Here is a 13,669-nt window from a genome sequence, read left to right on the forward strand (position 1 = left end):
CCCGCGCTTGGCATGCTAGACGCCCGGGGAAATAAAAATCGAGAAGGGTCTATATCGGCGGTTTAATCCGCGGGCGGGAAGTACACGGCGACCGTAAAAGATAAGGGGAAGTGTGACAATCAACCGGAACCGGAAGTTGCAGCCGCGTAAAAACGAGCCCCGATGATTACGAATCACTGAAGCTCATCGGGCTTTCCGGGTTTATTTGAGCCGGTTGAATTGTGTGTCTGATGGAATCGCCCATTCCGCTTTGTCGAAGGCAAACGACGCCGTAATTCCAGCAATTTTGGGGAATAGTGATCTAGACCTAGCCCAAGTCTTAGACGATCTCACCCAGACCTAGCCCAAATGTAGCACAACCCGAGATAGGTCTAATCCTGAACAAACACAACCCAGCCAGGACCTATCATCTATTTTTTTTTTTAAACCCTCCATCCTAACCCACAGCATCTCCCCTGGAACTGTGTAAACATGATTTCGGGGAAGATGACCGGTCACCGATTTGTCTCCCGGTTTTGTTAACGCCGTTTCACCTTACGTGAAGGTGGAAAGGAGTCTCACGAAGGTTTGTCCCTTTTAGTCGCCTCTTACGACAAGCAGGGAATACTGCTGGTGTATTCTAATTCCCGCCCAGCAGGGATAGGACCTAACATCATCTAACCATTATCCTAACCTAATCCTAGACCTAACAACAGACCGACCGAGCCTAATGCATGCCTAACTTTTGAAAAATGATTGCCACCGCTATCGATCGCCTACACAACACCCTTCAATTCAGTCCTAACAGAGACCTAACTATTTCAGTGAATTGTTACTATGGTATAAAATTCCTACTGACCGTCAAAATGCTACTCCGCTGATCTTGGAACGCGAACGTGCCGAAAGTTAAGGTAATACGCGTAACCATGTCGAAAGCGCAACTCCACCCCGAAGAAAATACATTCGCCGGGTCGTTTCGAGCTCGCGCCGCGGTCGCGTTCAATCGAACGAAAGTTTTATGTAGTACACGATGGTATTCCGGTCCGATATATAGTCACGATAAGAACATTTCTCCCGGATAAGGTCGCGGCTCCCTCCTGTTGCATCGTCTACGGTAATAGTCACGTATCCGATCGAACCGGCTATATCGATATCTCTCGACGCCGCGAATATTTATGTACCGTCTTTCTAATTCAATAACCCCGTATCGACGCCCGGGAGCCACCTTAATTCTTAACGATTCGCAGAAATATGCTCTCCACCGGTCACTTAATCTCTTCGGTACCCGGCCACGTCGTCGGTGGTAGAAAGTTACGATTTAACTGGGAATTGTGCAAACCGTGCAGAAGGCAATTACTGGAAACCCCGAGAACTCGGAACGATGTTTTACTTCTCCAAAAATCGGATCGGAATCGTTACAAATCTTCTGAAAACTCAGGTCACAGCGAAGATTCCTAAGATTACTTCTTGCGATAATAGTTAGAAACACGAACGCGTTTGATGACGAGCCTGTTGGTGGGTTCGTCAGTAATGCTACTTTTTTTGTTCCTCCGGCTATAATCTACGTCAATTTTTATTACTGGAAATTGTTTAAAGGGACCTGCATTTCCAGTCATTAAAGCTACCTTCCTTTTTTTAGGACTAGACCTAACACCATACCTAGCACAAGACCTAACCCTAGGTTTAGTATGAAATCTAGCACTAGACCTGGCACTAGACCTAACACTAGACCTATCACTAAACCTAGCACTAGACCTAACCCTAGGTTTAGTATTAGATCTAGCACTAGACCTGGCACTAGACCTATCACTAAACCTAGCACTAGACCTAGCACTAAACCTAGCACTAAATCTAGCACTAAACCTATCACTAAACCTAGCACTAGACCTAGCACTAGACTTAACACTAAACCTAGCACTACACCTAACACTAGATCTAGCACTAGACCTAACACTAGACCTGTCACTAGACCTAGCACTAGACCTAGCTTCTCTTAGATCCTTGAGTATAGTGTCCAGTCCTTAAGAGCGTATGGCCCTTTTAACTGGTAATGTTGGAATTGATTGTGCACTCACTCAATTAATCTAAGTAGAAGAAAAAGCAATCACCAGCGCCACCTAGTACTCCAAGCTCTATATAGCGATCACGAGTGGCCCAAGCAACAGCGAGAAAGCGATCGGTTCAATGGCCCTCTGGCGGCGAGTGCGTCAGACGCAGGCAGCATGACCGTTACGCTTTGCCAGTGTTTCCAACTGTACCGCGGAGAACTCCGTCACGGGAACGCAATTGTGCCGGTGCAGTAACCGCAGGATTAAGATAACTCGGTGTGCCATAAATTCCCTGATGAAGTCATCACCTTAAGAATTCCGGTAGCCATGGAAACAAAGGTCCTTTGTGGGGCAAAGGCATCCTCTGTTCGCTCACGGGGAACCGGAACAACAATCGTAAATATCGCGGCGGAAAGGAGAGCGCACGGAAATATCGATCGCGTGTGGAGCGCACAATGGCTGCCCGAATATTTATCAATGTATAGGTAGTCGGTTCCTGTGTTATGTTGCAACAGCACGCGGTCCCCTCCCGTGAACAATTACAAGTGGATGACTACGAAAGGTTAATCGTTTACATTGTGACGCGTGTTTGCGGTGCCGTGTTACCGGGTGGGCTTCCGGTTTGTAAAACCGGCCGTTACCATCGCGAAACACGTGCAAAAATTGCACACCGCGAGGGGAGTGGGTATCGATTGGTCATTGCGGTTTACTTTTTACTCTTCGATGAACCCGGGGATTCATGTTTCGCGCGGCGTTGTCAGCGGCCGGGCTAAATGATTACACGGCTGGCCTGAGTCACCGGAGCCTTTGTTGGGAGTAAAGTGAAAAATGACTGCCGCCGTGCTCACCTGTCCCCCCACCACGCCGAAAAAAACAACAAATAATTTTACACGATGTTTCTCGTCGATAACAATTTCCAAGCTTCGAGGAAGTTTACCGTTTAGAGGATGGTTTGAGTAGCTTGCATGCGTTCAGGCTTAACTGTTTCGCATCGATGGTAAATTTTCTGCGCGAGCAATTATCCGATTTAATGGCGATAACAAGTTAAGAGATCCTTGTATTGTAATTACCGCCGAGTATAATGATAGTAATCGTACGATTTCACTCGAACATGGAAGTAACAGCAAACAGACTAAAAATCACTATGGGTCGCGTGCAGAAAAACGCTACCGACTCACGTGGAACTTGGCGTATTAATCGAATTTACTGAAATTATTGTCGTAGCAGGTGGAAACTCTCGGATAAACTTGTTGAGTGCCGACAGCTTGGTAAATAATGTTCCGTTCAGATAAGGAATACAATTTGAGTTAGTTTCGGATCAGATTGGGATTATGTTCAATGGGTCTGGGCTAGTTGTCTTCTAACATAGACAAAACGAAAACGTGTTCTTCTCTAAAATATCACATATCCTGGAAGCACAACGAATTAGCAAATTAAAGTCTGGATGTTTGTAAAGATAAAGTTACCCATGCAGGTCATTCCTTCTACATCGGAACAAAGAGTGAGGCACGATGATACACGAATGCCCTCGGTGCATTAGAGATATTACAAGAATTAGAAGAGATTAAATGCCAACAAGCTGCAAGTCCACGTTGTCGCGGGAACGACAGCTAAATACACCGAGCCACCGTGAATGATGAAGCGGGACGTGCTCCATTATCGTCAAAACGTTTTGCATAAATTATCCAGAAGCCGTGGGAGGGGTTGGGGGGACGGATCGATCGCGGTGAAGTTTCGATCGACCAGTCAAGATGACACTGATCGCGCGATAAATCTCGTAGAAGGGGGGCTTTGTTTCGACGACCGTAAGAACGTTCTTCCAAGATGAGGATGAGGCAGGAACAACGAGAGGGAAGAGAAAAATGAATTTACAATGATTTACAGTGAGGATATCGTCCCCCTCCGGTTATTATATACACGAAGCAGCTTCCGTGACGGGAAGCCATTTTTCACGAGGGCCACGAAGAATACTTATGGCTGGTTGACGTTTTAATCGATCTGTAAATAGCCGGTAGAACGCCAGGCTCGAACGCGGCCTCGTTCCAACTATGGATATTGTAATAATTGCATGGAAGAATTAACGACTACGACAGCTGCAGCGAACGGGAGATACCGTGAAATGCGGCATATCGCGTGAATACCTTTTTTAACTAGTTAGGTTTGGTGTTACGTCTGGTGGTTAGGTATGTTAGGTTTTGTGGTTAGCTGTGGTGTTAGCTCTTGTGGTTAGCTTTGGTGTAAGGTTTTGTGGTTAGCTTTTGTGTTAGGTTTTGTGGTTAGCTGTGGTGTTAGCTCTTGTGGTTAGTTTTCATGGTTAGGTGTGTTAGGTTTTCTGGTTAGCTGTGGTGTTAGGTCTTGTGGTTAGCTTTGATGTTAGGTCTTGTGATTAGCTGTGGTGTTAACTCTTGTGGTTAGTTTTGATAGTTAGGTGTGTTAGGTCTTGTGATTAGCTGTGGTGTTAGCTCTTGTGGTTAGTTTTGATGGTTAGGTGTGTTAGGTATTGTGGTTAGCTGTGGTGTTAGGTCTTATGGTTAGATGTGGTGTTAGTTTTGTGGCTAGCTTTGGTGTTAGGTTTTGTGGTTAGCTTTGGTGTTAGGTTTTGTGGTTATCTTTGATGTTAGGTCTTATGGTTAGTCATGATGTTAGGTTTTGTAGTTAGGTTTGGTGTTAGGTGTAGTGGTTAAGTCTGATGGTTAGGTATGTGATGCGTTTGATAGTTAGGTAGTATGTATACAGAGTTGTGCCAGGTTTATATTAGGCCTAGGTGTTATCTGATCCAGCGTTTCCTAGTCATGTTACAATTCTATGAATTCAATATACATGAACACCGAGTGTCGTATTACAATTGGTGACTAAACTATCCCATCAGTAGCATTTAGAAGTACTAATGGCATTAAATGTTTGATGAATTTCAGTTATTGTCATAAGAAAATAGTCCTTATTTCGTTCTACGGTGGGCATACATGGTGCACGTCTAACTTCACTAATATCTCAATAGGAGGTGTTGAGTAAATAATCTTAATACAAGGCGGTATAGAAGATTTTTTCCAGACTTCTATATGTTATATTTAAAAAGCATATGGACTTATACCACTAATGCTTTCAAAGGCTAATATCTGCCATCGTGAATGTTCTTAACTGTTACTAATTTCGCATGAAGCCAGCAACCGGTCGCTACAGACCCGACTGCACCATATAAAAAGACAGCTGGGAGAAAATCAAAGTTAATGTCCGGACCCAGGCTAGTTTAATACAGTCACTTTGTCTCATTTAATATGCCTGAAACAAAGGTGGACGATATTCCAGTCCCCTCAGGCCCGCACGTGTCCACCTAGCCTCGCATCTCTTATCCACCCCTCTCTGTCCCCGGCAGAGGCTTTTCTCTTCTTATTTCGCGAAATCTTCCGGCCCGATCTCGTCGCGCTTTAATATACCCACGATTACGCGCCAGCTCGCGACTTTATGAGAACCACCGTGCAAGAGACCTCCGCCCTCCCTCTTCTCGCCCAGCGTACTCTTCCCGTGCAGGGAGTTACCCAACGGCAGGGGGAGTTATTCTTTTATATCTTCTGCAGCAGGTTTCGCGGAATTCATATTTTCCTGACGGATGAAGAGAGATCCTGGCACGAGAAAATGACACCGGAGAATTGAAGAAGATTGCGGCGGTCGACGAGCACGTCTAGCAAAGAACGAAAAGTTTCTACGTTTCTGCAGGAAGCTGTTTGGGGTAGGGACTCTATTGAAGTAACTATCATTTCGAGGGCGAGGACATTCATTGGTCAATCATAATTTCATTTTAAAATACAATGTTGCATGCTTCAGGTGAAGTTAGTTCAGTAACCTTTGCGAAAACAGTTTGGAAATACGCAATTCCAGTGATGCAACTGATCCCATGCCAAGTGTATCAGAGTTTACTACAGGTCTGACCAGATACACGCCTTTTCTACTGGCACAATAGTAAAGTCAGGCGCAAGCTCCGGTTTCTTACCATCTTCACGACCCACTTACTTTAACATTTTATTACTCTGTCCCTGTTTTGGCTCGATTGTCTCTCTTAATTTTAAACTTTGGGATATACGTTCGAACCCGAAAATTAGGTTTAATGCCTACGACGCTTAGGAGCGAGGAGAGAAAAAAATGAATGTTGTCGAGCATTTGGAAAATATACCGCGCGTTAAAATTGCTCTGGTTGCAGAACGGAACGTCGAAATTATATTTCCCGGTCACTGTGATACACGATTCGCGGGCGAAATTTTTATGAAACCTATCCAATAAATTTTATTGAAATCCACTAGTGGTACGCGATACACGGAATTCGTACGATTGTTATAAATGTCCCGTAGTTTCCTTTGTAGGGTGGAAAATAGTTAAACGAATGCTGAAAAACAGATATATAATAAAACGATTTTAGTGTAATACTTTAACGTCTTATTTAATCAGGTGTGAATAAATTCTATTGACTGGTGTATAATGTTCCATTCAAAAATTTTCCAAGTTCGACTATGTTTGATTAAGTGGTCCTTAAAGTTTGACTGTTTGATTAAGTGGTCTTTCATGTTTGACTATATGGAATTAAGTGGTGTTAAAAGTTTGACTATGTTTGATTATGTGATCTTTGAAGTTTGACTATGTTTGATTAAATGGTTTTGTTGAGTGTGCAGTCATTTTTAATTTATCCAATGTAAATTTTACGAAGTTTCGCGACCTCTTCAAGTGATTTAGCCAAGACAATGGAGGAACGTACATTGACATTCCGACGTGTGTGCTCGACACAGTCATCTAAAGTGGAGTATCTTCGTGTTTAATGCGGCATACGCTGTTTATTTATGAGAGTACGAGTACTTCTGGTATGCAATGAAGGGATTATCGTAGCATACCGTCATAATTACACTAGGTGTGTCTTACTGGGGTGTGTGTTGGTAATGCTGCAGTTTATTATTCTTAGAGAATGACACTGCAGTTATGTTCCCAGAGTTAACTGTCTTCTCACGAATAATGTTAATGAATTTTCTTGAATTCCATTTGTCTTTTGAAAATTTACTACATTTGAAGGAAGAACCTTATCTTGAATAACGTTCTAGTCTTAACATCGAAGCCTTCATCACTTTGTAAAGTTGTGTTTCCATTGTTTAAATATAAGACTAAAGGTACTAAGATCGACACAGTTGAAAGTCTTACCAGTCGACGGTAGCCTTCGCCACATACATCACCTGACTTTCTCTGTCAGGGTTCAAAGGATGATGATAATGATGATCGTTGATCGGCGCAATGGAGTGACAGAGAAGACGAGTCTCCCTTCGATCAATCATCGTCAGGTTATAAGGCGACGCCAGAAGTCGAGACGATATTCGATCTAAGGCTAGCCACTGTTTATTGGCTACCACCCAGGATGGATATGCACATCGTTTTGGTGGATTTTCTGAAAATAGACATACAAACACACATTAGAAATATCTCTAAATTCTTTTATTAAAACGACACTTAAATTTAAAACACTCATCTTTCATGTATGTTTCAACATTGTGAATATTTTAAATAAAATCGTTAATTTTGCAATTGGAATAAAACAAAATTATATAAGCATCGTAATTAGTTTGAGGAATTTCTTTCTAATTTTGTTATAAAAATATGATGGTGGATACTAGAGTGAAGGATCAAATTATTAGTTAATTACAAATTATCCAGTGTAAAGACCTTGACACTGTGATTTTATTTCTACTCAAACAAAAAAAAAAACGTATTATTCGTACTGTGGCTCCAGTAATTCGATCATCCACTGTATAGGATCCGATAAGTTTGATCCTTCACGGAAGTTAAATACGATTAGACTTCCAAGAACAGGGATGGTGGCGACGATGGTGTACCAGACTTCACTCTATCCTCGAAATAATATAACTCCGTCACTAACACAGTTATTCCAACCTCGAAATGCATAATACAACTAGAAACTCATTCCCGACTTTTCAAGTTCGCCATGTTCTCGCGCTGGTAAACCAAACCACCGTTAAACTTCGTTTCTTTTTCTGTTCCCCGTCTGCTATACATTTAATTATACGACTGTCGTGCCAATCTTTCTATCGGCGGTGACGGAGCGAAGTGGAAAAGAAAAACTATTGAATCTCTCCTTGTAGTGCACCGATTCAATGAAATTTTAATTTTAAATTCCAATGGAACTGTTGCAACCGAAATTCCAGACGGAAAATCTTTCCTTAATGTAACAGGGCTGCCAACATGCATTTAAATGGGTTACCACCGAATGAATTTGTCCATCGATCGGTTATTAAATTCCTGGAAAACTCTTCATAGAAACATGAAGATTCGTAATTAATTAAAACGGTTTAATGGTTTGTAAAGTACCATATAAATGAAAACTTTCGAAAGAAAAAGTGAAACTCTCATATTGGTGCAGTGACTTTTCTGAGGATATTTCAAACAAGCATTTGCGGATCAATGATATCGCTTTCCTGATCGATATATTGATCGCCTATTGGTACGCTGCATATACATCGCCGCTTGTGCATTTTTAACGGTCCATTAATTCGTGCACAGTGATTGATAGCTGCGAGCAGTCGACCATCGACACGATAACTGTTTGTAGACGACAAAGCTGACGCGCGTTTATGGACGAGCTTTGCGTTGTCCGTGAACCATTCTGAACTCTAAGCTTCTTTTTTTGCCTGGTACAATTTTCTCATCCTTCCGATACACAGAAAATCGCACACTGTTTGATTTATTTTTGGTGCCGATGTTGCAGTAAAAATGGGTCACATAACAGTAATATCGAATGAGGTAGTATATTCCACTGTTTGATTATGTACTGACCAATACTACTGAAACTCTACACATAAGTACAATTTGTTATCCAATACAATGCTTTCACTTATTTCAATATTATTTCGTTGTATTTACGGATACCCGTGGTTCTTGATTCCGTTTCGAATTAATTTCATTCCCGTTCCATTGTCCTTTCCCCGAGAAAGAAATTCCATTCGCTGTTCGATGCAAATCAAGACTGTATCTCAGGATTTCGTGTTAAACGACACCGTTACCGCAGGATAAATACCAGTTACTGTAAAATTCCGAATTCACAATGTATGTCACTAGGTTTTTCATCTCTGCTTTCTTCTCTCGGAGTGTTCAATTCATAAGAAGGTTTCAAATAACTGGCTTTGGATGTTTGACTATGTTTGATTACGTGGTCTTCGAAGTTAACCATGTTTGATTAAGTGATATTCAAAGTTTGACTATGTTTGATTAAGTAATATTCAAAGTTTGACTATGTTTGATTAAGTGATATTTAAACTTTGACTATGTTTGATTATGTGATCTTCGCAGTTGACCATATTTGATTAAGTGATATTTAGAGTTTGACTATGTTTGATTAAGTAATATTCAAAGTTTGACTATGTTTGATTAAGTGATATTTAAAATTTGACTATGTTTGATTAAGTGGTCTTCGAAGTTTGACCATGTTTGATTATGTGATCTTCGAAGTTAACCATGTTTGATTAAGTGATATTCAAAGTTGGACTATATTTGATTAAGTGATATTCAAAGTTTGACTATGTTTGGTTAAGTGGTCTTCGAAGTTTGACCATGTTTGGTTAAGTGGTTTCCGAAGTTTGACCATGTTTGGTTAACTGACTTTAGAAGTTTGACTCTGTTTGCGTTTTGTCAATTGATTTATTATTACTTTCGCTCATCTGTAATCCTTATTACCTCTAAAAAGAAATCCTGTTTTCTCATTCCACTTAGTTGTCTCATTTCTCGCACAAAGGTTTGAAAAGACAGAAACTCTGAGTTGAAATCCCGTCCCTGGGGGATACTTTTCCCCTGCCCTTATATCTTTCTGAACGTTTCAACCCGAACGAAATCTCGGCCAAAGGACATTACTGTGAGTAATGTTCTCTTCACCCATCCGAGGTAGGAAAAGTGGTGGAGAGAGCTTCGAGATTCTGGGGCTAATCTGCCTTCTGGAAAGTTTAAATGGAAACGCGGACCAACGCCGGGGAACGGGGTTAACGAAACATCCGGCCTGATGTTGCAGCCGCGCGGCGCTGAGAAATTTTTAATCTGCTTAGCGCACGAATCGAATTCAACGCAGAACCAGTTCCCAATTTGAAAATTCTATTATCACTAACATGACTCTGTGAGCATATTAAGAAAGATAAGAGTATTAGTCCATTGAACAACGAAGAAACTATTGATTAATGATAAAGTCCGTCCCTTATACGTTGTTGCTTTGAATATCGTTATCAGTAGAAATTACTTTGGGATTCAGAAAACGTCACTGGAACCTGGCGCATGTTCCATATGGCACGAAATAAATCTCGCCCAGCGCTTGTACAGGCAACATGCAATCAGTCATATATCCCGGGAATCCACCGGAATGCGGTTTACCGCGAAGCCAGAAACAAAATCATCTCCATCTGATACGATTGTCTATTCATACCTACGCTTACAGACCACCGCAATGCGAAGAATAGAGATCGAAGAATGAAGATTCTATTTAAACCAAACCAGAGGCAATACGATGAGTTTTCGAAAGCTTCCACGGTTCGAATAATGAAACAAATAAAAATCAATATTGCATACAAAGACCACTGTAATGAATACTTCAAATTATCAAACATCGAGCCAACAAGAGGAACAATAAAAATGACGAACGTTTTCATGGTACCGTCAGCTGAAATTCCATTCTAGTCCGATCAGATACAACCAGTCAAAGATTCGAGCTGAGTATAATGTCCAATAAAATCAAACCCAAGAATGTCCGGCGTCGCTCCCACGGCTCGAACCGTCACCTCAATTTGGTTAACCGTGGCTGCAGCGTCCAGAATCATCGCAATCTGGTAAGGTTACGTGCAGCTATGCGATACCATGGAATATTCCAAGTACCTGGTCGTCGACAACCGCACGGTTCCGATGGCATACGGGGCAAGAATTCGATTTGGTGTCCACAGACACCCTCATAGTTTACGTACTCTTGTTCTTCCAAGCCAGTTTCTACCACCGCTCGCGGTCGATCTCATACCAAGGTGATCATGAGTGAACGATCTAGCTTTATCTGAACACGCCTACAGCTATCAGTCCTGTTAGCTTTCGTAGATACACAGCGACAAAATAATTTGATCAAGCTATATGACTATACAGTAAATCCTCGACGAGTGTTTGAAGGTTCTGCGGTACTAAACATTCCATGTTTCATCAACTAATGGCCATATGCGACTGGAACAAATATCACTGGCTGTAGACTTCCAAGCTGAACCTCGTTATACTCTCCTTGTCAGTGCCGAGAAGCCTTCGAACACTCATCGAGGATTGTATTTTTAAACACCATTACAGAACAGTCTACATTATTCGTGTGAAAGTTCACACCCTAGCAACGCAGGGATAATATTTAATTATACTCACTCTGCCACATCTTGTACGTCTTGGCAGCGTCATTGACACTGAAGCCGCTGCAACCGGCATCGGCACTTTGCGCCAAATTCCACGAGCTGTTCGACGTTTGCTGATAAATGAAGCATCTGTAGCTCTCCTCCTTGCTCGTTTCCCGATCAGGGATCGTTTTCAGATGCAACCGCGCGACCAAATTGTGCGTGCTGCCCTCCTTCCACGTGGCGAAACATTCTAGCTCCACATCTAGAAAAGACCAGAAAACAAAATTCTTGCTAGATTGTTCTTTCAAGGAAAGACCTAGTGAATATATGAAAGCCTTCCCCGATATCTCGACTCATAACAATGGCGAGTGGAATATGAAGTGTGAATTTAGTCCGCGATCACTGTCGAAAATTAGAGGCAGAAATATTCTAAACGTCGATAAACCGTGCGTTACCGCCGGGAATGAATTATATACAGCGCTTTCGTACCGACCACGCTCGTCCATTTATACGATCGCGACCGTAATAACCACGGAAAATCGTTCGGACCAGCCGAGCAACAAATGGTAATTGACAAGACCATTAATCATTTACTGCGACGCCGCAAGCTTTATTGAGCGTTACAGGCACCCCAGTGCCGTGTTAATCAATGTTGCGACCGAATATTATTAATGGCGGTGAAATCGTAACGACACGACTTACGTTGCCCTGATGAGCAAGACTGAAACACAGCTCTGCAAATCTGACTTCGAAAGGTTTCAGACTAGTCATTCTAAGGATGATAGCTAACTTCATGGAAATTGATCCTAACCACATAGCGCTATAAAACGTAACATGCAACCTAATTCAGTAGATGCTAAAATATGGGTTACTTTTTTGGAACGGATTACTTCTGGGTGAGGTTATGATATTTGTTAGGTTCAGGCTAATCAATGATCAGAACAGAGGGTTAGGTTCTGGGAACGATTAGGTCCTAGGAGTGGTCAGGTCCGAAAAGTTACCAGGTGCTAAAAATTATCAGACACTGGAGTTGCCAGGTCCTAAAAGTTGTTGGGTCCAAAAAGTTGTCAGGTCCTAGAGGTGGTTAAGTCCTAAAGGTGGTTAGGTCTTAAATTGGTTAGGTCCTAAGAGTGGTTAGGTCCTAAGAGTGGTTAGGTCCTAAGAGTGGTTAGGTCCCAAGATTGATTAAGTGATAGAAGTGGTGAGGCTCGGGTATTTACCCGATTTAGGTTAGTTAGCCTAATTAATGAACAGAGCCGATATGTTAAGTCCGTGTTAGGTTTGAGAAATCGGTCAGGTTTAGATCTGGGACAGTTCGATCAATGAGTAGCACTACAAAAGATAATTCCAGGTACGATTTAAGTTGAATAAAACAAAGTGTCACGAAGGAAAGTCACTAACCAACACTCTCAGAGTAGAGAACGTTTGCGCACGCCTGGTACCGCAAGAGTAATCGCGACTCCTGGGTGCATGTCTCCGCAGTAGAGGACGGCGATTTGCACTCCTCCTCTCCACGGCTGTACGAGAACTCCAACGGACCTTTGAAGGGACAGGGAATTGGTGCTGCTCCCGTGCGGAACAACGAATTGAGACAGTCGTCTGTGGTCAACGCGTTGCACGTTGACGACAAGCTAGGCTTTGGATCCTCCGTGTTACAGTAGGCTGAAAAAGAAACGTTCGATTTCTGAATAATTCACAGGAACTTTGCTTCCCATTATCGACGATGACTTATGATCGTAAACGAGACTCACTTTCTTTATACTGAAGCACGTTTGGATGTTTCATGTGCATCACGATGCAGCGATAGCAATTCTCCTTCCTGTAACAAAATCGAGAATAACGTGTGTTAATTTTATTTACAGAAAAGTACAACCACTCAGGTTACAAACACTTATAAAGATGTCGTCATAAAACCCTATGAATATCAAGTTCCCGGAGGACTCATACTTTTCATTCTGAAATTATTGAAGCAGCACAACGTTGGCGCCATTTTCCAGGGTAATCGCGGGCGGTGGCCAAGAAGTATATCGCGCTGACGGACAGAAACAAAGGTAAACTTCGTCTCGAGCCAGCAGGAAGAGAGGCACCAGGAGCGAAGAACATCCACGGAGAAAGGAAAAGGGGGCGCGGAGGGTGGGAGGACCTGGACGAAGGAACAGAGCCAGGAAGAGAAGGAGACTATGGTAGAAGGTAGGAGTTGCAAACCGGAGCTAAGTAAGCAAGGTGCCAACTAGTAGCGACACAAGACAAGCTCCAAAA

At 42.4% G+C, this 13,669-nt stretch overlaps 1 protein-coding gene across 1 annotated transcript in view; it reads right to left on the reverse strand.

The window, feature by feature from the left end:
- LOC107186092 overlaps nucleotides 1–13,669 on the reverse strand; it is a 76,180-nt gene that overhangs the window by 19,186 nt on the left and 43,325 nt on the right. Inside the window, 5 exon segments of the mRNA XM_015573898.1 lie at nucleotides 7,206–7,330; nucleotides 7,332–7,393; nucleotides 11,442–11,672; nucleotides 12,812–13,072; nucleotides 13,162–13,229. Of these exon segments, the coding sequence (XP_015429384.1) occupies nucleotides 7,206–7,330; nucleotides 7,332–7,393; nucleotides 11,442–11,672; nucleotides 12,812–13,072; nucleotides 13,162–13,229 (747 nt within the window).

Source organism: Dufourea novaeangliae, unplaced genomic scaffold, assembly GCF_001272555.1.
Source record: "Dufourea novaeangliae isolate 0120121106 unplaced genomic scaffold, ASM127255v1 scaffold72, whole genome shotgun sequence".
In the NCBI taxonomy this organism is placed as follows: Eukaryota; Metazoa; Arthropoda; class Insecta; order Hymenoptera; family Halictidae; genus Dufourea; species Dufourea novaeangliae.